The sequence below is a fragment of the Hypanus sabinus genome, chromosome 11 (assembly GCF_030144855.1).
Source record: "Hypanus sabinus isolate sHypSab1 chromosome 11, sHypSab1.hap1, whole genome shotgun sequence".
NCBI lineage: Eukaryota > Metazoa > Chordata > Chondrichthyes > Myliobatiformes > Dasyatidae > Hypanus > Hypanus sabinus.
Genome location: NC_082716.1, coordinates 78,770,477 through 78,795,990, shown reverse-complemented (window position 1 = coordinate 78,795,990; position 25,514 = coordinate 78,770,477). Strand labels below are relative to the sequence as shown.

The window sequence follows — 25,514 nt, the reverse complement described above, 5'->3', positions numbered from 1 at the left end:
TTCGCCTTCTTCACCATTGACTCAACCTGGAGGTTAACCTTTAGGGTACCCTGCACAAGGACTCCCAAGTCCCTTTGCATTACAGCATTTTGAATTCTCTCCCCATCTAGATAATAATCTGCCCATTTATTTCTTCCACCAAAGTGCATGATCATGCACTTACCAACATTGTATTTATTTGCCACTTTACCCATTCCCCAAAACTATCCAAGTCTCTCTGCAGGCTATTTCCTCAACATTACCTGCTCCTCCAACCCCCTTACCGTTCTCATTTCCCTCTCTCACTTTATCTCCTTACCTGCCCATCACCTCCCTCATGTGTTCTGTCTTCACTAAGGAGGACATAAATAATCTTCTGGAAATAGTAAGGAACCGAGGGTCTAGTGAGATGGAGGAACTGAGTGAAGTACATGTTAGTAGGGAAGTGGTGTTAGGTAAATTGAAGGGATTAAAGGCAGATAAATCCCCAGGGCCAGATGGTCTGCATCCCAGAGTGCTTAAGGAAGTAGCCCAAGAAATAGTGGATGCATTAGTGATAATTTTTCAAAACTCCTTAGATTCTGGATTAGTTCCTGAAGATTGGAGGGTGGCTAATATAACCCCACTTTTTAAAAAAGGAGGAAGAGAAAAACTGGGAACTATAGACCGGTTAGTCTGACATTGGTGGTGGGGAAAATGCTAGAGTCGGTTATCAAAGATGTGATAACAGCACATTTGGAAAGAGGTGAAATCATCGGACAAAGTCAGCATGGATTTGTGAAAGGAAAATCATGTCTGACGAATCTTATAGAAATTTTTTGAAGATGTAACTAGTAGAGTGGATAGGGGAGAGCCAGTGGATGTGGTATATTTAGATTTTCAAAAGGCTTTTGACAAGGTCCCACACAGGAGATTAGTGTGCAAACTTAAAGCACACGGTATTGGGGGTATGGTATTGATGTGGATAGAGAATTGGTTGGCAGACAGGAAGCAAAGAGTGGGGGTAAACGGGACCTTTTCAGAATGGCAGGCAGAGACTAGTGGGGTACCGCAAGGCTCAGTGCTGGGAACCCAGTTGTTTACAATATATATTAATGATTTAGACGAGGGAATTAAATGCAGCATCTCCAAGTTTGCAGATGACACGAAGCTGTTTTAACTGTGAGGAGGATGCAAAGAGGATGCAGGGTGACTTGGATAGGTTAGGTGAGTGGGCAAATTCATGGCAGATGCAATTTAATGCGGATAAATGTGAGGTTATCCACTTTGGTTGCAAGAACAGGAAAACAGATTATTATCTGAATGGTGGCCGACTAAGAAAAGGGGAGGTGCAACGAGACCTGGGTGTCATTGTACACCAGTCATTGAAGATGGGCATGCAGGTACAACAGGCGGTGAAAAAGGCAAATGGTATGTTGGCATTCATAGCAAAAGGATTTGAGTACAGGAGTAGGGAGGTTCTACTGCAGTTGTACAAGGCCTTGGTGAGACCGCACCTAGAATATTTTGTGCAGTTTTGGTCCCCTAATCTGAGGAAAGACATTCTTGCCATAGAGGGAGTACAGAGAAGGCTCACCAGATTGATTTCTGGGATGGCAGGACTTTCATATGAAAAGACTGGATCAACTAGGCTTATACTCACTGGAATTTAGAAGATTGAGGGGGGGATCTTATTGAAACATATAAAATTCTAAAGGGATTGGACAGGCTAGATGCAGGAAGATTGTTTCCAATGTTGGGGAAGTCCAGAACGAAGGGTCACAGTTTAAGGATAAAGAGGAAGCCTTTTAGGACCGAGATGAGGAAAAACTTCTTCACACAGAGAGTGGTGAATCTGTGGAATTCTCTGCCACGAGAAACAGTTGAGGCCGGTTCATTGGCTATATTTAAGAGGAAGTTAGATATGGCCCTTGTGGCTAAAGGGATCAGGGGGTATGGAGAGAAAGCAGGTACAGGATTATGAGTTGGATGGTCAGCCATGATCATACTGAATGGCAGTGCAGGCTCGTAGGGCCGAATGGCCTGCTCCTGCACCTATTTTCTATGTGCTCCTCCATCTTTTCTTTCTTCCATGGCCTTCAGTTCTCTTCTATCATGCTGCCCATTCTCCAGCCCTTTCTCTCACCGATCAACTTCCCAGCTCTTTACATCACCCCTCCCCCTTTCCCCAGTTTCACTTATCACCTTGTGTTTCTTCCTCCTTTCCCCCTTCTTACCCTGACTCATTTTTTCTCCAGACCTGATGAAGCATCTTGGCCCAAAATTTATCATCAGCAAATTTACCCACAAATCCATTAATCCCATAGTCCAAATCATTGGCATACACTATAAAAAGCCGTGGTCCCAACACCGACCCCTGTGGAACTCCACTGGTAACTGGCAGCTAGCTAGAATAGGATCCCTTTATTCTCACTCTGTTTTCTGCTAATCAGTCAATGCTCCACTCATGCTAGTAAATCCCCTGTAATTCCACAGGCTCTTACCTTGCTAAGCAGCCTCATCTGTGGCATTTTGTCAAAGGCCTTCTAATAATCCAAGTACACCAGATCCACCACATCTCCTTTGTGTACCCTGCGTGTAATTTCCTCAAAAAATTTTGCAGTAGGTTTGTCAGGCAGGATTTTCCTTTCAGTAAACCATGCTGGCTTTGGCCTATCTTCCTAGTCTTGCGTTATCCACAAATATATTGATCAAACCTTATGCTTTTGCATTCAAAATCCCTTTTATAAAAATAACAAATAACAAAAGTTCCATCTGGCCCCTACGAGATACCACTAATCACTGGTAACACAAAAAATGCTGGAGGAACTCAGCAGGCTAGGCAGCATCTATGGAAAAAAGTACAGTCAGCACTTCTGGCCAAATTGATGGCTTTGTGGCAAAGTTTGCGGATGATACAAAGATAGGTGGAGGGGATATAGTACTGAGCAAGCATTATGATTGCAGTAGGATTTAGACCAATTGCAAGAATGGGCAAAAGAGTGGCAGATGGGATAGTGTTGGGTAATTTATGATAATACATTTTGGTAAAAAGTACTGCTGTTTAAATGGGATGAAGGTTCAAACATCAGAGGTACAGAGGAACTTGGGAAACTCCCAGAAGTTTAATTTTACAAGTTGATACTGTGATAAAAGCTGCAAATGCAACGTTGGCATTTATTTCAAAGGGAATAGAAATAAAAGCAAAGAGGTAATGCTGAGCCTTTATAAGACACTAGTCAGGCCGCAGTTGGAGTACTGGCAACAGTTTTGGGCACCATAGTCATAGATGTGTTGTCATTGGAGAGTGTCCAGGAAGTTCATGAGGATGATTCTGGGAATGAAGGGGTTAACATACAAGGAGCATTTGGCAGCATTGGGCTTGTACTCGCTGGCACTTAGAAAAATGCGTGGTGATCTCATTGAAACCCACCGAATGTTGAAAAGACTTCATAGGGTGGATGTGGAGAGGATGTTTCCTATGGTGGGGTATCAAGAACTAGAGGGCACAGCCTCAAAGTTGAGGGGTAACTTTTTAAGAACAGAGGCAAGGAGGAATTTTTTTTTAAGCTAAGAGTAGTGAAACAGACTGCAGCGGAGGCCAAGTCCATGAGTATATTTAAGGTAGAAGTTGATCACTTCCTGACCAGTCAGGGCATCAAAGGATTTGGTGAGAATGCATTTATATGGGTTGAGTGGGATCTGGGATCAGCCATGAAGGAATGGTGGTGCAGACTCAATGGGCTGGATGGCCTAATTCTGTTCATATATTATGGATCCTTCAGCAGGACTGAGGAAATAAAGATGAGTAGATTTGAAAAGTGTGGGGGAGGGGACAGATAAGACTGGGTGGGGGAGTGGTAAACAGCTGGGATGTTGATTGGTGAGAGAGATACATGGCTGAAGGGAGAAACTAATATGAGGGGACAGAAGGCCATGGAAAAAAAAGAGAAGGGTGGGGGTGGAGAGCATCAGAATGAGGTGATAAGACATCCAAGAGATAAAGTGAGAGGGGGAAAAGGGGGTGGGGGGAAGGGGAAGCATTACTGGAAGTTCAAGAAATCAACATTCATGCCATTAGGTTAGAAGCTACCCATACAGAATACAAGGTGTTATTCCTCCAAACTGAATGTGGCCTCTGCGACAGTAGGAGGCAGCAATAGATAGACATATCGGAATGGGAATGGAAAGTGGAATTAAAATGAGTGGCCACTGGGAGATCCCACTTTTTCTGGAGCGTAGCTGCTTGGTGAAGTGGTCTTCCAACCTACGTTGAGACTTACCAACGCAGGGAAGGCCACACTGGGAGCACCGGATACAATTATATGAGCCCAACAGACTCACAGCTGGAAAGACACCTGGAAAGACGGTTTGGGGCCCTGAATGGTAGTGAGCGAGGTGGTATACGGGCAGATGCTGCACTAATTTTGCTGGCAAGGATAAGTGCCAGGAAGAAGATCAAGGGGGAAGGACGAATGGACAAGTGAGTCGAATAGGGAACGATTGCTTGGGGGGGGGGGGTGAGGTGGAGAGAAGAGAGGAAGATATGCTTGGTGGAGGGATCCCACGGGAGATGGCGAATGTTGTGGAGAATTATGTACTGGACGCCCAGGCTGCAGGGCTTGTTGGTGATCTTCATTCAGAAAAACTAATTTTGATATATATTTATCAAGGAATTCCAGTTCTGAAAACTATAATCTATTGACAACCCAAAACTGAGGCAAAATTACACATTTGCAATATCCTTGGGGGGGGGGGGGGAGAAAGCTAATATCTGAATTTCACATCCAAATTGACTAGCTTTAATTTTGGAATTATATCTTTCTCTTCCCCTCCATCAATTACTCAAAGAATAACATTCTCTTATCTACTCACTTGAAACATTCACCATTGAAAACATCAAGCTCTCAACCTCAACACAGAAAAACATATTTATGCACAGAGGAAGACAGCTGTAATGTAGAGAACAAAAGTGATCACAGTGAAGCACAACACAAAAATTAAACTTTCTTGACACAATCATTCCCCATTAAAAGAATATTTCCTGAATATTAAAGGAAGGAACATGACAACTTGCAGCAAATGATAGAGCATTAACTTCCCTCAGAACACCCCTGAAGTCCATGCCACACAGAAGGAACTCCAATAGCTTGTAGCTTGTTTGCACTGTCCATCACCTGACACTAGAAGCCAAAATGATAGCATTCAGATTGCAAGTGCCAGGTGATAGATAACCTCAAGTTCAGCCTTCTTTCAATCCAAGACCCCTATAAACAAGTTGGCAGTAACCGTAAACACAATGAGCAGCAGGAGAAAGACTAGTATCTACACTAAGTGCACCTCCTGACCTCCCATCACATATACATTTTAAGAATGTGTTGATCAAGATGGCTGCACTTACATCCTTAAAAGCAACTGAGTGAAGGATTGCAATCACCACAAAATTTTTTTGCTCCAAAACACAAAAGAACTCTCGTATTAAACTCAATTATTTTTCAGTCAAAACCGAAAGGACTTCCAATTAAGTCACAAGCTTCAGCAAGCAAATGAGAGCAACACACAAAATGCTGGAGGAGCTCAGCAGGCCAGGCAGCATCTATGGAAAAGAAGTACAGTCGACTTTTCGGGCTGAAACCCCTCAGCAGGACTGGAGCACATGTCTTGCAAGTAAATGCTAATGGTCTCTCCAAAAACTCAAAAGTCCAAACAGAAAATACTGGAAGCTGCCATAAGCCAGACAGACCAATGAAAAGAGAAGCACTGTTAATATGTTGGGTCAGAGATTCTGCTAACTTTCCATAGATTTTGTCTGACTAGCTGTGTTTCCAATAATTTTTTGCTTTAATTTCACATTTCTAGTATCTGCAATTTTTGATCTTCAAATCAAGTCCAACCTCCCTTTGATCTTCAGCAACAACAAGGATACCACAAACTTCTTGGTGGTTACTGGACTAACATTGAACCAGTGATTTTAATAGATAGCTTGGGCACATTTTCCTAAGCTACACAGAACAAAAACAAAGAATGGATTTACAGTTTCAATAAAAAACTGCAATTGTGCTTTTTGGGATAATATACACATATGATTTGAAGCATAAAACAGATCTGGATTATCATTTTCCATTGAACAATGTTATAATGAACACTAAAGACTATTGTACACACCGTTGACTCAGTTCTTCCAGATACCGGCTACTCAGGGACATATTCATTTCTAGTGCCTTGATGCGGTTGTTGAGTCTCATGAACACAGACTCCTTTTGGTTGGATCCATGCACCTGGTTCCCATTAGTGTATCCTAGATCAGTAACATTGTGCAGTTCTGCATAGAAATCAGTAACTGTTCGATTTAGTCCATTTGAGGATGGAACAGACAAGAGGATTTCCTCTGCAGCTTGATATTCATCTTTTGTTTCTGCTGCTGATGAAACGGGCACATCTGAACCTGATGGTAACAAAGATTCTCCCTTATCTGCCACAGCCACTTTTGTACCAGTACCTTCACTCTGAATTTCAGTCACTGGATACTCATCCACACCACCAGCTGTTCGGAAGGGTTCTGTAGGTATTATTGATGTTTGAATAGTACTTTTATTTTCATCCATGGACCCATTTACTGAAATACCCACATCTGGGTCATGAGCAGCATCAGTTTCTAAAGCTAGTGTAGTTTCCTCCAGTTCTTCAGCTGCTTCCATATGCACGGTCTCCAGTTTAGTTTCTGTACTTTGATCCAAAATAGGTACACCAGGCTCTGGATGGAGGTTGAGCTGATCAGCCATTTTGTCAGCAGCATCAACAGAACTTTGAAGTATGGCAGTACATTTCACATCATACTTTGTATCAAGCGTACTGACTTCAGGAGAATAAGCAAGTGGAGGATGACTGGGTTCCAGTTCTGAGTCAGTCTGATTAACAAAGTTGTCAGACAAGTACGTACTGGACTGACTTTCACTGGAAATTTTAGACACAATTTCAGCAGGCACGCTGTCCATTTCATCCTCTCTCATTTCCTTAGTTGCATTTACCAGAACTGTTCCCTCCTGTCCAGACAGAAACTGGTAAACATTTGAAACTGATTCGACTTTCAGTGTTACACTGCGTGGCCTCTGAAGGTCTGCAATAATAGAACACCATCTATAAATGTATTCCACAAAACTTGCAATGCAGGAAATCCTTGGCAGTTCACTGCAATATATCTGAGTTTCAGCTTCATACCAACTGACTACATCATAGTCATCTTCAGGTTTGAGAAGAGTGACTGTGGACAGCTGATTCCCTAATTCCTCCTCATCTTCAGGTACCAGTTGCACAATTAAATCTTTCTTTTGCAAACTCAAGTCAGAAGATTTTTGCTCTGGTTCTTCCTCAATTATAGATGTAACTAAGTCCAACCTACAAGGGGTAGAGCAGATGACAAAAAATTTCAAATAATTTATTAACTGTCATTAAGTATGCAACTTATCTTCAGCACCAAGTAACAATCAAGTATCTGGAGAGCACTGCCCTATCAAGCATCATGGAAACACTATGCCTGGTAAACTTCCTCTCCCAGTTACAAAAACTAAATGGCTTAACCCCCAACTTCAGTAGGATACTATAATAGTTTGGCATCCCAGTATAACCCATGGGCAAGAAAACACACCAATGCCTCCTCTCTCAGTAGGCTAAAGAAATTTAGTACGTCCCTTAATTTTTAATCAATGCACCATAGAAAGCATCATATAACATATAACCATATAACAATCACAGCACGGAAACAGGCCATCTCGGCCCTCCTAGTCCGTGCCGAACTCTTAATCTCACCTCATCCCACCTACCCGCACTCAGCCCATAACCCTCCACTCCTTTCCTGTCCATATACCTATCCAATTTTACCTTAAATGACACAACTGAACTGGCCTCTACTACTTCTACAGGAAGCTCATTCCACACAGCTATCACTCTCTGAGTAAAGAAATACCACCTCGTGTTTCCCTTAAACTTCTGCCCCCTAACTCTCAAATCATGTTCTCTCGTTTGAATCTCCCCTACTCTCAATTGAAACAGCCTATTCACGTCAACTCTATCTATCCCTCTCAAAATTTTAAATACCTCGATCAAATCCCCCCTCAACCTTCTACGCTCCAATGAATAGAGACCTAACTTGTTCAACCTTTCTCTGTAACTTAAGTGCTGAAACACAGGTAACATCCTAGTAAATCGTCTCTGCACTAATTTATTGATATCTTTCCTACAATTCGGTGACCAGAACTGCACGCAATATTCCAAATTTGGCCTTACCAATGCCTTGTACAATTTTAACATTACATCCCAACTTCTGTACTCAATGCTTTGATTTATAAAGGCCAGCGTTCCAAAAGCCTTCTTCACCACCCTATCCACATGAGACTCCACCTTCAGGGAACTATGCACTGTTATTCCTAGATCTCTCTGTTCCTCTGCATTCCTCAATGCCCTACCATTTACCCTGTATGTTCTATTTGGATTATTCCTGCCAAAATGTAGAACTTCTCAGCATTAAACTCCATCTGCCAATGTTCAGCCCATTCTTCTAACCGGCATAAATCTCCCTGCAAGCTTTGAAAACCCACCTCATTATCCACAACACATACATCCTATCTAGATGTATCACATCTTGGCTTGGCAACTGCCCTGCCAGTGAGAAGCTGCAGAGAATTGTTGACAGAACTCAACACATGACAGAAACCAGTCTCTCCTCCGTGGATTATCTATACTTCTCACTGCCTCAGTAAAACAGCCAACTTAATCAAAGACCTCACCCATCAGACAGAACTTACAAAAGCCTGGAAGCAACCACCAGGCTCAACTTATAATAGGATGGACTCTTGCCTAATATGACATGAAAGCACATAGTTTACCTGAACTGCATTTTTTTCTCGAGCTGTTACACATTATTGTTTTGTTGTTTTCCCTTGTATTACTTCAACACACTATGTAATGATTTGATCTGTGTGAACCATGTCAGAGATGCTTTTCATAGTTGTGTTTAATATGTTATCCTTAAGGTCAGAAAAGCTTAGCCTTTGTATTAGTGTTGAGGGAAACCAGCAAATGTCACCTCTAAGAAGGTTTGTCACTTAAAGTGCCAACTTGAAGAAAAGGAAATTTAATTTATTTGAATTAATACAAAGAATATTTAATACCAGCTAAGTATTACAGGAGTAAAACAAAACTTTTTTAAAGTCATGTAAAACTTTTTTTTTGAGTGCGCCAGTCTTCAGAGTGGTGTCTACTCATCAGGCTTGGGTGAAATAAATCGTGTTGTAAGTTATTCTCTCTATACACTTGTATGTTTGTTCAACTATTAGTGCACAGTGTAGTGAGAATGGCTCTGAGGCAGTGGTTTGTACTGTGAGATAGAAGTGTGGGAGGCATCGGTACCAGGTGCACCGAGCAGCAGATTGACTAACTTCAACTCATACATGAGGTGGAATGAGGTGGTGATAGACTGAAGCAACAGGATGGTAGTTACCTCCTAGGTTGCAAGAGGCAGGTAACTGTCAGGAGAAAGTGAAGTGCACAGTCAGTGTTGAGTACACCTGTGGTTTGTCCCCTCAATAATAAGTATACTACTTCAGATACTAATGAGGCAGACAACCTACCAGGAGGGAGCCACACTAACTGGGACTCTGGTGCTATGACTCAAAAAAGCAGAGAGGTGAGAGGACTGCAGTCTTGATAGGAGATTCTTTAGACAGAGGAACAAAGACAAGGTTCTGTAGATGTGATAAAGACACCCAGATGATATGTTGTCTCCCTGGTGCCAGGATCAAGAATGTCTTAGATAGTGCCCATGGCATTTTCAAGAGCAAGGCAGAACAGCAGAAGTCTTAGTACATATTGACACCCATGACATAGGCGGACAAGGTGAGGAGATTCTGTAGAGATTTTAGGGAGCTAGGTAGAAAGCTAAGAAACAAGACCTTAAAGGCAGTCAGCTCTGGACTGCTGTCTGTGTCACTCACCACTAAGGGCAAGAATAGGATGATTTGGCAGGTGAATACATGGCTGAGAACAGGTGCAGGGTCCAGGGGTTCAGATTTATGTATCACTAGGATCTCCTCTGGGAAAGGTATGACCTGTACAAAAGGGACGGGTTTCACCTGAACCCAAGGAGACAGAATATACTTGCGGGCAGGTTGGCTCAAGTTGCTCTGATGGGTTTAAACCAATTTGGCAGAGGGATGGAAACTGGAGTAAAAGTGCTGAAGATGAGATAGTTGGTTTTCAGAGAGGCAATGTGTAGTTAAGACTCCTAGCAAAGAGATGCTGATGATAAGGCAGAATTACAGTCAACAGAATGAGTTGCAGCATAAACGGTGGACAAAATCAAAATAGGTCAATACAGGACTAAAGGCATTTTAATGTGTGCAGTATATGGAATAAGGCTGATGAACTTGTAGTGCAGTTACAGATTGGTAAGTATGATGTAGGCATCACTGAATCATGGCTGAAAGATTATAGCTGGGAACTTAATGTTCAAGGATACACATTGTATCAAAAGGATAGGCAGGAAGGTAGAGGGGATGGCGTGGCTCTGTTGGTAAAAATGAAATTAAATTATTAGAAAGAGGGTCAGAAGGTGTTGAATCGTTGTGGATACAGCCAAGGAACTGCAAGGGTATAAAGACTAATGGGAGTTGTATACAGACCCCTATATCAGAAAGGATATGGTTTACAAATTACAATGGGAGAGAGAAAATGCATGCCAAAAGAGCAATGTTACAATAGTCATTGGGGATTTCAATATGCAGGTAAATTGAGAAAATCTAGTTAGAGCGGGATTCCAAGGGGTGGGATCATTACAGTGTCTTCAAGATAGATATTTTTTTAAAAAAGGCAACTTGTGGTTGAGCCCACCAGGGGGTCAGCCATTCTGGATTAGGCTTTGTGCAATGAACTGGAATTTATAAAAGAGCTTAAGATAAAGGAACCCTTGGGGCAAGTGATCCTAATATGATTGAATTCACTGAAATTTAAAGAGAGGCTAATGTCAGATACATCAGTGTTACAGTGTTAAAGCAAATTACAGAGATACAAGAGAAGTTGGTCAGAATTGATTGGTAAAGAACACTGGCAGGGATGAAGGCACAGCAGCAATTGCTGGAAGCAATTTGGAAGGCACAGAATGTATACGTCCTAGAGGTAGTAGTTCTAAAGGCAATATAACACTACCTTGGCTAACAAGGGAGATCACGATTAACAAAAGCCAAAGAGAAAGCATATAACAGAGCAAAAATTAGTAGAAAGTTAGAGGAATGGGTAGCTTTTAAATACCAACAGAAGACAGCTAAAAAAGTTAAGGTAAAGATGGAATATGAAAGTAAACTAGCCAATAATATTAAAGAGGATGCCAAAAGTTTCTTCAGATACTTAAAAATGTAAAGAGGCAAGAGTGGTTATTGGACTGCTGGAAATGATGCTGGAGAGGTAGTAATGTTGAAGACACTAGCAATATGCTGGAAGTTCCAGGTGTCAGGACTCATGAAGTGTGTGAAGTTACCACTACAAGAGAGAAAGTTCTTGGGAAAATGGAAGATAGATCAACTCACTTGGATCAGATGGTATACACCTCAGAAATCTGAAAAGGGTGACTGAAGAGATTGTGGACATATTAGTAATGATCTGTCAAGAATCACTAGATTCTGAAATGGTTCCAGAAGACTGGAAAATTGAAAATGTCACCCCACTCTTCCAAGAAGGGGTAAGAGGGAGGAGGAGCAGCATTTTCGGCCAGTTAGTCTGACCTCAGTGGTTGAGAAGATATTGGAGTCGATTGTTAAGGATATGGTTTCAGGATACTTGGAGGCACATGATCAAATTAGCTGGAATCAGCATGGTTACCTTGAGGGAAAATCTTGCCTGACAAATTTGTTGGAAATTTTTGAAGAAACAAAAAGCAAGATGTACAAAGTAAAAGTCGGTTGATGCTATGTACTTGAATTCTCAGAAGCATTTGACAAGGTGCCACACATGAGGTTGCTTAACAAGCTACAAGCCCTTGGTATTACAGGAAAGATTCTAGCATGGATGAAGCATTGGTTGATTGGCAGGAGGCAAAGAGTGGGAACAAAGGGAGCCTTTTGTGGTTGGCTGCTGATAAGTAGAAATGCACTGCAGGGGTCTGTGCTGGGCCCAAATCTTTTTACATTATTTGGATGACCGTTGCAAAGTTTGCAGACAATATGAAGATAGGTGGAGGGGCAGATAGTTTTGAGAAGATAGAGGCGCTAAAGAAGGACTTCAGTTAGAAGAATGGGCAAAGAAATGGCAGATGGAATACAGTTTTGGGAGATGTATGATCATGATCTTTGGCAGAAGAAATGAAAGAGTTGACTATTTTTCAAATGGAGAGAAAATTCATCAAAAATAGTTGCAAAGTTACTGGGCCAGATTTCCCAAGGGTTTATTTGCAGGATCAGCCTGTGTTGAGGAAGGCAAATGTAATGTTAGCATTCATTTCAAGAGGACTAGAATATAAAAGCAAGAATGTAATGTTCAGACTTTATTAAACACTGGTGAGGCCTCATTTGGAATATCCTCAACAGGTTTTGGCCCTGTATCCTTGAAAGGATGCACTGAAACTAGACAGAATTTAAAGGAGGTTGACAAAATTGGTTCTAAGGATTAAATGGTGTCACATGAAGAGTGTTTGATGGCTCTGGGCCTGTATTCAATGGAATTTAGAAGAATAAGGGATGACCTCATTGAAACCTATCGAATGGTGAAAGGCCTTGACAGAATGGATGAGGAAAGGCTGTTTCCTGTGTTCGGAATGCCCAAGACCAGAGGGGTGTCCATTTAGAATGGAGATGAATAGCAATTTCTTTAGCCACAGTGTGGTTCATCTGTGGAATTCATTGCCACAGGCAGCTGTGGGACCAAGTCTTTAGGTATATTTAAGGCAGAGGTTGATAGATTCTTGATTAGTCAGTGTGTGAAGGAATCTGGGGATGGGGGGGGGGGGGTGGAAGGAGAGAAGGGAGATTAGGGTTGAGAGGAAAAATAGATCAGTCATGATGAAGTGGTTGAGCAGACTCGATGAGCCACAAGGCCTAATATATCTTTTATCTTACGGTCTTATGGAGTAAAATCTGTATATTCATTTAATAGACTTGGATTCCACTATACTTACAGCATGTTTGACTTCGAACATACCAGCAATAATATTGTGCAAAGCACATTAAGACTGTAGTAACAAGTACATCTATCTTTGGACTGTGGGAGGAAACACGAACACCCAGAGAAAACCCACACATTCCTTGGGCAGGACGTTAAAAACTCCTTACAGAGGACACTGGAATTGAAATCCAAACTCTGACACCCCCAAGCTGTAATAACGTCACACTAACTGCTATGCTACTGTGGAGGAGGTAGCTGGAGATCAGGGCTATGGCTGGTATACAGAGAAGCAAATGAAGAATGAAGACACTTTATTCAATTATTTGGCTAACATTCCAGCCTCTCTTAATGCAAGGACACATCATTCCCAGGAGTACCCAGTGAACTACAAAGGTCTGGCAGTGGTCAAGTTCCCTCAATGCTCCAAAGAAAACATCAAAAAAGGTGCCAATACCTTGTACCTCTTAGGGCACAAATCAATTATTCATTATTCCACTTTAGCACAGCATAAACATTAAAAACATGTAATTAAGCTTTAAGGCTTAGTGTCCACTTAAGTACTCAAAACTTAATGTTTCAAAGCCCAAGCTTACTAGGCCATGTCCATATTCCAAACACATTCATACTATTGAACATGAAATGAATATTCCAGATGGTAACAAACAGGCTCGATACAAAAATGACAACTACTTACTCAGGCATTAAAGAGGTAGGGCTGATGCTAATCACAGGATCAGAAATATTCATTTTTGAGGTTTCATTCTCAGATCTTATACTTTCATTAACTGTAAAATATGAATTAATTCCAATGTTTAAAGAAGGACAGAAATTACATTTAATAGATTAAACTAGGCAATGCATATATTTTAAAGTTTGATGAAAGCTGTGCTATTTAACAAGAAACATCGGCTTGAATCTGTGACAACAGATGCAAGTAAAAAGAGATTGTAGGTTGAAAACTTATTTCAAGCCTTGAAGCATTATCCAGGCAGAGATAGCAGTGAACCCTGTATTAAATAGTGCTTCCTAAATTAGTTAGGCAAATACAAAAAAGATCAAAGATACAGCTTTAGAAAAAAAATTACCTTATTTGGATCTCTGCTGCATAAAAAGCTACACTGTCCAAAGTGAATAGTAACTACAAAAGTTAAATTAACATGCATCTTTGATAACATGAATATATGAAAACACATAGTGGCAAGCTCTATCTTTAAGACCTTTCATATCCATTGAGGATCATGGTACACTATGATTACAGCAATGGCTGAACTTTCCTGCTTTGTTTTATGTAATCAGAAAGCCATTCATATTTGGGTGTGAAAGGATCAGTGCTTGGTCCCTTTATTTTACTCAGTGGGTGACGATTTGGATCATGCACCATACTTTCCTCCTGCTCACAGCCCCAATAAAGCTCTCTGTTCCTTAAACCAAAGCAGTATTCAAGTGGTGACTCAGCAGATGCAACACTAGGTCCTGCTTCCAGACACTAAATATCAACTGTAAAAATAATTCAATGGGTTGTAAATCTCAACAATCTGAAAAGCGTGAAGCATTTGGAATTTGGACGTCTGAAATTCACTGCCCAAATTCAGGCACAAATCCTTTCATAGGCTGTATAATAAAGCTAAAGAAGAAGCTCAGATCAGCTTGAATAGCTTTTTCAGCAGCATTGACACCAATCAGCTAAAATCATCTCTTCGTTCCATCCAGCTACAACTACAAGAGAAATATTTTGACAAAGTTCACGCATGTAATGAGAAATCAAAAGTTCCTGGGCGTCCACAGCTGAGGACCTAACCTGTCACAACATACTGATGCAGCTATAAAGATGGCAAGACAGCAGTTATATTTCATTATGAGTTTGAGGAGATTTGGTTTTTCACCTAAAATACTCAAAAACCACTAGAGATATATACTGTGGAGAGCATTCTGAATGGCTGCATCACTCTCTGATTTGGGAGGGGGGACAACTGCACAAGATCAAAATAAATGGCAAAGTTGTAAAATTAGTCAGCTCCCTCATGGGTACTGGCCTCTGTAGTATCCAGGAGCGGTGCCTCAAGTCCATCATTAAAGAGATACAGGTGCCTCACGGCACAAACTCACCAATTCAGGAACAGCTTCTTCCCCTCTGAAATCTGATTTCTAATTGGACACTGGAATCATGAACGCTATCACACTACTTTATTCTGTTTCTGCAGAATCGTTTCTAATAAATATTAACTTTATTTAATTGTGTTTTTTCTACATTTATCATGTATTGCATTGTACCACTGCCACAAAGTTAACAAATTTCATGACATACGAGGGTGATATTAAACTTGATTCTGATGCTTAGTGCCAATATTAAAACACTCAATAGAATTACAAAAAATTATTGTGAAATACATGCCATTGTAAGAGATCATTAAACTGCCAATAAAGAAAATACCTTCTGATTCAGTAATGTCCTCTCCTCCCTTCTTGGCCCCAAGCATATTGGCAGCTATGTTTACCATGTTCAAAATAGCATCTATAAAAAACAATAATGGCAAACAGGCTTCTTTGTGAAAGGTTTATTAACGTTTAAATCAAAGATCAAACTTTGCATAAGAAATTGAAAAATCATTGTGTTACACAAAAGAATGCAAATTATTTCTTCCCCAACCTAATTGAAAGCAATAAACTCAGGCATGCCAATAATATTTAAACCTGATAAACCAGCTTCAAAAATTTTAGAACAAGTTTGTAAGCAAAATCCTACACCTCAAAGAACACTATTAGGACAATTTGAAAGGATTACATAAGCCCCTAATAAAATGCACCAAACAAAAATATCATAAATCTGATCAAGTATTTTTCAATTCACTTGCAACCAAAACATATAATTTCATTACACTGTAAAGCAGTTTTGAACTAGTTGTTAGGTGCAAATATTTTCAGAAATATTTATGCTAATCAGTGTAGACAAGCAAAAGCTCCAACTCAAAAGCCAATAATCTGCAGTAAGAACATGCCTTCTGGCCTTCCTCTCCAATACAATTGTAAATTACACTCATTGTCACTTCGTACCCTAGCAAATATAACTCAGTCAATTGAGAAATTATCTAGAAAGAACATTAATTGCATACATTATACTTAAAATTCAAGTAAATTCTAAAAACAGAAAAATATTTAAGAAAGTCATAGAAAATTTTACTATGTTGGCTAATAGCCCTTTATGTAAATATCAGGTGGGAACATGAAACCCACCCAAATCTCACATTTCAGGGAGAATTTTATAGACTTGCAGTTACAGCCCTGTGACGACCCTCTTTCTGCACAGGCTAACTGGCTCACAGATAGCCAGCGCGCGGAGGGAGACTTTGGTAATGCACCTCTGACGTCATTTCCACCCGGAGAGGGCGGGCGCCAGGGATTAAATGCCAGCGCCTCGAAGTTTGAATAAACTAGTCTCGAAACTACTTACTGACTGCATGTAGTCTCTAGCTCTGTATTAGTACATCGCTACATTGGCGACCCCGACAATCCAAACGGGATTTGGACCCGTTTGATAAACGGGATAAAGACTCTTCATCTGTTCATGCAGTTTCACTCAAACTGCTGACTTTCTGGATGCTGCCACCACGCTTGTGGTTTGACCAAGCAGAAGCCCAGTTCCAGATTCGGCAGATATCCTCTGATTCCATGCATTACTACCATGTGGTGAGCGCCCTTGACCAGGAGACGGCCGCCCAGGTTGCGGATTTCATACAGTCACCCCAAGAAGAAGGCAAATATGAAGCATTCAAAGCGCTGCTCACTGGGACCTTTGGCCTCTCACAGTGTGAGCAGGGTGCCCGCCTGCTTCACCTGGACGGTTTGGGAGGCAGACTGCTGTCAGCATTGATGAACGAGCTGCTGGCCCTCGCTGATGGACACAAGCCCTGCCTCATGTTTGAGCAAGCGTTCCTAGAGCAACTGCCTGAGGACATACATCTGCTGCTGGCTGACCCAGATTTCAGCGACCCCCCCAGAAGGTGGGGGCCCGGGCAGACGTGCTGTGGAAAGCCAAGAGGGAGAGTGTGGCGTCCGTCAGTCAGATTACCAGGCCATGCGCCCAACAGCAGACCAGGCCGGGCGGGGGGCGCACACAACACAGAGGCAGCAGTGAGGAGGCCAGTGAACAGTGGTATTTCTACCACCAGTGGTGGGGCAGAAAAGCCCGCCGTTGTCACCCGCCCTGCAAGGGCCAGGGCCAGCTGCCGCTAATGACTATGGCGACTGGCCACCAGGACAGCCTCTTGTACGTCTACGTCTGGGACCAACAGTTGGGATGCCGCTTCTTGGTCGACACCGGAGCAGAAATCAGCATCCTGCCCCCAACGGGGTACGACACCCGCAACAGGAAGCCAGGACCCACCCTGAGGGCCGCAAACGGCAGCACGATACGGACCTACAGCACCCACACAGTGCAGCTGCAGTTCGGCACCAGCCGGTTCACGTGGGACTTCACATTGGCCGCCGTGGCCCAACCACTCCTGGGGGTGGACTTCTTGCGAGCTCACAGCCTGCTGGTCGACTTGCAAAGGAAAAGACTGGTACATGCCGAGACTTTCCAGACGTTCTCCCTGGGTGAAGCCAAGTTGCCGGCCCCACATCTGGACTCCATCACGCTGTCGGACAACAAATTCACCAGAATCCTGGCGGACTTTCCATCGATTCTGGCACCGCAGTTCACGGCAGCCATGCCCAGACACGGGGTACAGCACCATATCCTGACCCAGGGACCACCCCTCCACACGAAGGCTCCCTCCGGAAAAGCTCCGCCTGGCGAAAGAGGAGTTCAAGAGGATGGAGAAATTGGGGATCATACAGAGGTCCGACAGCCCATGGGCCTCCCCCCTGCACATGGTGCCCAAAGCAGCCGGGGGCACGAGACCATGCTGCGACTACTGCAGACTGAACGAGGCTACAACTCCAGACCGCTACCCCGTGCCGCACATACAGGACTTTGCAGAGTTATGAATGTGCCACAACTCTAAGGGGCCGAAGGGTACAAAGTAGCCTCCTCCTTTTTGAGAATCGCAAGATAGCTATTAATTCAGGTCAGGAGACCCAGGAAATGAGAGACGTTTGGAATGTGTCCTGGCCTCCGCGATACAAAGCCACGGATAATGGCCATTGTCTCTTGGAGATGGAATTGTGTATTAAGTACTGTACTTCATGGAAGCCCTCAGGGAACGATCAGAGGGGGTTGGTTGAGGGATTGCATCATCCCAACCTGATTGACATCTGAGACCCCGCGAGTCAGGATAAAAGAGGGTCTGGGGAACGACTCCTTTAGACGCACCAGAAGAAACGCTAGAAATCCCATGACAGCATTTAATAGTGACAGCCAGTGGGGGGGCTCGTGTGCGTCCTTTTCCTTTGCCTAGGAATTGGGGCCCCACCACAGAAGAAGGCTTAGCTAAAGGAGAGGCCAAAAGTGTCTGACCACAAAAACGGAACTCTCGAAGGATCGACATCATAAAAAAGGAAAAGTTGGCAAGTTTAAAACATCTGTCTCTCGTGACACCAACAAAAGGCTGCAGCCTGAATGAAGTTGAGTGGCTTTTATATTTCCATCGGACAATACATTATCCCCTAGACAACGATAGAGCTATTTCTTATTGCTTATTATTATACCCGCGCTTTTAGATTTAGTATTAACGATGTATATTATCTGTATGTTTGCATTGATATTATTTTTGTGTATTTTTATCAATAAATACTGTTAAAAAATAGTACCATCAGACTTCAACGGACCTCTCTATCTTTGCTGGTAAGTGACCCAGTTACAGGGTTCGTAACAGCAGCAAACCTGCACGGGGCAAGAATCTTATCCAAAGTAGACTTTATCCGGGGATACCATCAAATCCCGGTGCACCCTGAAGACATCCTCAAAACGGCACTCACCACCCCGTTCAGGCTGTTCGAGTTCCTCCGAATGCCGTTTGGCCTGAAGAATGCCGCACAGACATTCCAGCAGCTAATGGATGCGCTGGGATGCGACCTGGACTTTGCGTTCATCTATTTGGATGACATCCTTATAGCCAGCAGTAGTCGCCAGGAGCATCTGTCCCACCTCCACCAGCTCTACTCCCGCCTGAGTGATTTCGGCCTCACAATCAACCCGGCCAAATGCCTGTTCGGTCTCGATACCATCGACTTCCTGGGCCACAGGATTACCAAAGATGGGGCAACACTTCTGCCTGCCAAAGTAGACATGATCCGCCACTTTGCCCGGCCCAACACGGTCAAAGGCCTGCAGGAGTTTGTTGGTATGGTGAACTTCTACCACCGTTTCCTCCCCTCAGCAGCCCGTATCATGCGCCCTTTGTACACCCGATGTCGGGTAAAGGCAAGGACATTACTTGGGGCGAGGAGGCCGCGGCCGCTTTCGTTAAAGCCAAGGAAGCCTTGGCAGATGCCGTGATGCTGGCGCACCCCAGAACGGACGTTCCGACCGCCCTCAAGGTGGACGCATCTGACACAGCAGTCGATGGGGTGCTGGAGCAGCTCATCGAGGGGCGCTGGCAACGCTTGGCGTTCTTCAGCAAGCACCTACAACCACCCGAACTCAAGTGCAGTGCTTTCGACCGGGAGCTGTTGGCACTGTATCTGGCAATCCGACATTTCAGGTACTTCTTAGAAGGCAGGCCGTTCACCGCGTTCACAGACCGCAAACCGCTGACCTTCGCGTTTACAAAGGTGTCTGATCCCTGGTCGGCTCACCAGCAGCGACATCTGTCCTACATCTCCGAGAACACAACAGACATCCAGCATGTCTCGGGAAAGGACAACATCATGGTGGACGCACTCTCCAGACCAGTTGTCCAGGCCCTGTCCCGGGGGGTGGACTATGCAGCACTGGGGGAGGCGCAGCAAGCAGACGACGAGATGCCCAGCTACAGGACTGCAGTCTCAGGTTTGCAGCTGCAGGACTTTCTCGTAGGCCCAGGTGAGAGGACCCTCCTGTGCGACGTGGCTACCAGCCAACCTCACCCCATCGTCCCGGCAGCCTGGAGGCGGCAAGTTTTCGACTCCATACACAGTTTGGCGCACCCATCTATCAGGACAACTGTCCGGCTGGTCTCCAGCAAGTTCACGTGGCACAGACTTCGCAAGCAGGTCAGTGAATGGGCCAAAATGTCCACGCAGTGCCAAACAGCCAAGGTGCAGCGGCACACTAAAGCCCCGCCGCAGCAGTTCGAACCCACTCACTGGAGGTTCGACCATATTCATGTGGATATTGTGGGCCCCCTACCAGTATCTCGAGGAGCGTGGTACCTCCTAACTACGGTAGACCGGTTCACGAGGTGGCTAGAGGCGGTCCCGTTCACCGACACATTTGCCGATTCCTGTGCCCGAGCACTGATTGCAACCTAGGTAGCACATTTTGGGGTACCGGCCCACATTACCTCCGACAGAGGCGCCCAGTTCACCTCCAGCCTGTGGTCGGTTGTGGCCAGCCTGTTGGGAATGCAGCTGCACCACACTACTGCCTACCACCCACAGTCGAACGGACTAGTGGAATGCTTCCATCGTCACTTGAAGTCGGCTCTCATGGCCCGACTGAGAGGACCTAACTGGGTGGACGAGCTTCCCTGGGTCCTGCTTGGAACTCGCACAGCGCCCAAAGAGGATCTGCACACCTCGTCGGCTGAGTTGGTGTACGGCGCACCCCTGGCCGTCCCGGGAGAGTTCATACCAGCCCCAAGGGGGCAAGAGGAAGAACCCGCAGCAGTCCTGGACAGACTATGCGAAAGGCTTGGCAACCTGGCCCCCGTACTGACTTCACAGCACAGACGGACCCCGACCCATGTACCCAAAAACCTGCAGAACTGTAACTGTGTTTGTACGAAGGGGCGGACACCGGGCACCACTACAGCGGCCGTATGAGGGGCCGTACAAGGTGGTCAACAACAATGGGTCCAAGTATGTTCTGGACATTGGTGGGAAAGAAGAGGTTTTCACAGAGAACTGACTCAAACCAGCCCATGTGGACTTGGCACAGCCTGTTGAGGTTCAGGCACTGCGGCGCAGAGGCAGACCTCCCAAACAGAGGCTGATCCAGACTGTGGACATTGGGGGGTGTATCACCGGTTCTGGGGGGGGGTTATGTGGCAACCTACTTTCTGCACAGGCAAACCAGCTCACAAATAGCGAGGATGCGAGGGGAGACTTTGGTAATGCACCTCTGACATCATTTCCGCCTGGAGAGGGCGGGCGCTAGGGATTAAATGCCAGCGCCGTGAAGTTTGAATAAACTAGTCTCGAAACGACTTACCGACTGCATGTAGTCTCTAGCTCTGTATGTAGTACATCACTACAGCCCTTCAAATGTATACCTAACTATAAAGCTCCTTCAGGTAATGAGTTCCAGACTATTTTATCTTCTTATGCCCCCTCCAAGCTTTCTTCCAATTATTTTAACCCATGCCTGCTGGTTGCTGACCCTTCTGAACGATGGAAACAAATAGCAATCACATTAAAGTACAAATCCTTTCCACTTACTTTATCTCAGCTCCTCTTAATTTTACATACAATGAAGACTTTCCTCTAATTCCTCAGTTTTAGATAAATACCCAGCATCATGAAAAAAATCTTAACAGTTGCCAATCTTAGCATCACTCTCGTTAATCAATTTTGTTTCCTGAAGCATGGCGAACAAGATCACATGTGGTAGGCAGCAATGGTCAAACCATGCTGTATATAATTCAAACAGAACTGCCCTGCTGTTCCTCCCCTCCCCCCCTTTAGAATGAAGAATGTTTCCATCCATTTCCAAGTGGATTCTGCAGATGACTAAGGCCACCAATTCTGGCAGCCTGTCACAGATTGGGGAGAAATTGCTTGACCACACTTCTGTGCCCTCCCATCAAATAGACAAGCTTTTCAATGCCTTCATAAATACTGAATTTTGACAGCCGTAACCCAGGAACATGCACAAAATGATAAGAGTTTTTATACTTGTTCTTAATCCAAGAGAACCTGCTCAACGATTTCCATGATCATCTGGTAATCTCTTGTCATGAAGGAGCTTGGACTACAGTGTCTATTTAGCCATCCAGGTATCAGACAAGCAAGTCAAAGAGCATACCCACTTTAGCCAAGTAAAAGCAATTAAGAGCCTCAACGCCTGGGAATGCTGGCTTGAGAAAGTGACAGATCTGTTTATTCTGCTAGTGGACTTGGTGAATCTCACTGGATGACAGAGACGACATATTGGGTCCATGTCTCAGAAGTGCAGGGATCAATACTGCAAAGTAGACTATAAGTTGATATCACTCAGAGTCAGGGTATGGAAACAAGCCCTTTGGCTCAGAGTCTACATTAACAATTACTACATTAATAACATTTTATTCTCCCCACCACAGCCTCAACTCCCCCAATTTTCTGTCTAAATTTAGACTACAACTTCCAGTCCTATGCAGGATTTCCATCAGAAACAACAGTTTTATTCCCCCCTGCTACTTCTCTTGCTTTTACAAAATAAATTGCCATAAATTAGCAAATTAACAAGGAACCTGTTAAACTCAAAATGCCTAGGGATAAAGTGCTCAATTGTTAACAGAATCAGTACACAAAATTAAATATGTACCATGCAAGTACACACAACAGTTCACCTTTGAAAACAAGTTTTTTTGAAATATGTTCCCACTATTCCTCCAAATCAAGATTTTTTTTATATATATACAAGCATTTAGCAGCTGACTTTTGGTAAAGTAAGGGGCAGGTAAACTATATGCAGCATTAAAAGAAATGACATTCCACTTGAAAGTAAATTTTGTATTCAAAAACAAGACAGGGTTGCTTGTACTTGGCAAATCCTGTGACCTCCAATGAATATATTAACTCTCAAATAGCAAAAGCATTTTGTTGCCTTCTCTCAGGATGCAAGAAAATCTCCTCTATGAATTTTGCATTTGCAATTTTACTGCCTTTGGCATGTTCTCTGCACCATGGCACCAGCACATTGTGATGCACTTCAACAGGAAATGGGCCAGACTGTATTTTTATTATCAGCATAGCTATTACCAGTCAGCTTTCGTGATGATTTAAATAAAACAATTAAAATGAAGTTGCAGATAAAATAGCAATAATCAAGAGAACTTGTTCAGAAATCAATTCTATGCAGACTACAATTAAACCAGTAATAAAGAAACTGGGAAACAAAAATGCATATATCACATTACATAACTGTTAAAAAGCAAGGTGTGCAATGCTGTTAAGCAACAGAAAGCTTCATTTTGAGAAACCAACAGTGAAAAGCTACAGTAATGGGAAGCATGCCAGAACCAGATAAACCCAAAGTGAACAATTAATCTGATAAAAGCTGTAAAAGAACGACATGCATACATACATAAACAGTGTAAGGGGCATGACACAGGCCAAGAATGTCATAGAAAATAATTTAAGCAGGCCATCTGGCCCTTTGAGCTTGCTCCACTTTTCAACAACTTTATGGCTGATGTACTAAAGCATTACTGTAAGTTTATTAAAAAAAATAAGAAAACTAACCATATACTCTTTCCAATTTATTACTTTCCTCTCCCAGAATCCTACACATTTTTCATCTGACAGATTAACAGAAATCATGCTGTTAACTTGCCCCAATTTAAAGCATACAAACTTGTTGTGTGACAAGGAACATTATAGAAGAAAGAGTTTGATGTTATACCCCTACCAAATCCTCCCTAGTTTTTGTATTTCCAATGAGATGCATGGGACAATTTGTCAGAAGCTGGAACTAGTGCCCTTAAAGCTCTTTCTTTGACTCTCTTCTTTAACATTCAATGACACAGGTAATGAAATATGCCAAATCTCTATTTTTAAATATTGTTCTTGGCATTCTCTGGGTGCCCTGCAGCAAAGTCTGCTGAATGTGAATAGCAACAAATATTGATTTGCAAAACTAAAGATTCAAAAAGTTATGGGCTTCAGTCTGATGAAACAAATCAACATAACTTCGTTTTAAATTAAAAAGTGAACGATACATCTTGTTCTTGACAAGATTCCGTTTTTGAAATAATGCTGGCTGTATTCAGCATGAAGGATAATGACACAATCATCCTTTTAGTGTGACTTCAAGTTACTGAGATTCTAATCACAACCTTCATTTTTTTTAAAAAAGATCTTTGAGGTCTAATCCCCACCTTAGACCAATTACATACACTGGACAAAGGTACTTGCAAAACATATTAAGTTTTTTGTGTTCAAACACATTGGAACTCCCAAAACCTATAGGTTCCCTGCAAGTTTTTTTTTAAATAATTTTTTATTGCATTTTTAAATGATTACAAAGTATGAAAAAAACAATGTATATAACCCATACCCCCTCCCCTTAACCCCTCCCCCCTAACTGCCCCATAGAAAAAAAAAGAAAGAAAGAAAAAAAGAAAGAATAAATGAATGCCTGGTGGTTGGAAGATCTCCACATGCTCCATGGAATTCGTAATAATTTTAATATGTATATTTATTTCTTTCCCCTAATAACCAATTGTTTCATCTTCAAAGCATCTATATATTTAATCCTGTCTTTTGTAAATAAGGGCTCCAAATTTTCAAAAATGTTTCATATTTATCTCTTAAATTATAAGTAATTTTTTCTAATGGAATACAACCATAGATTTCTTTCTTCCAAGAATCTATACTTAAATGTGTATCCGATTTCCAAGTAACTGCAATAGCTTTTTTGGCTACTGCCAGTGCAATTTTTATAAATTCTTTCTGATACTTATCTAGTTTTAGTTTCGGTTTTATCCCTTCAATATCACCTAGTAAAAATAATATTGGATTATGAGGAAATTGTGCTCTAAAATTCAACCTTTTTGGACAAATTTAAGACTTTTACTGGAACAAATTACAGGAACACAATTTCCTCATAATCCAATATTATTTTTACTAGGTGGTTCCCTGCAAGTTACCAACCATTCTAAACTATCACCAGTCTTTCATTACCAGAAGGTTCAAGGTGACAGCTATGGGGCAATTAGACAGGGCAATTAATGTTAGCCACACACATACCTAAAAATGTTTATCAACCAGTTGAACAGACTGAATCAACTCCCTCTCATAACAAAAACATAAGTATTTTTAAGAGTCAATTGAAAATTACAAATGCCAATTGGTAATTTGGATATTGTTATTTGTTACAGATTTGGACAATGTGTTACATCTAGCTAAAATCAACTCGGGATACTCGACTTCTAATCACAAGTTCTGCAAACAGGTTATGAGATAAGCAAAGTGATCAAGAAAATAAAAAGGACCAAAACAAACATAAAAGCATGATTAACAAGAGATCAGAGGTGGGTCGTGTATGAAGAAAAGCAGAGGAAAGGCATTATAATTAATGGCTATGGATCCAGTCACAAATTTTGAAATCTGTTCGTAGTTCAAAATGG

General features: G+C 42.7%; 1 protein-coding gene across 2 annotated transcripts in view; it reads right to left on the bottom strand.

Annotated features, from left to right (window-relative positions):
• The window catches only part of suco (SUN domain containing ossification factor), a 141,928-nt gene that overhangs the window by 16,948 nt on the left and 99,466 nt on the right, over positions 1 to 25,514 (bottom strand). For both annotated transcript variants that reach the window (XM_059984819.1, XM_059984820.1), the window contains 3 exons: positions 15,536 to 15,616; positions 13,799 to 13,889; positions 6,124 to 7,353 (listed from right to left, as the gene is read on the bottom strand). In XM_059984819.1, the coding sequence (XP_059840802.1) occupies positions 6,124 to 7,353; positions 13,799 to 13,889; positions 15,536 to 15,616 (1,402 nt within the window). The remainder of the gene's footprint in view (positions 1 to 6,123; positions 7,354 to 13,798; positions 13,890 to 15,535; positions 15,617 to 25,514) is intronic.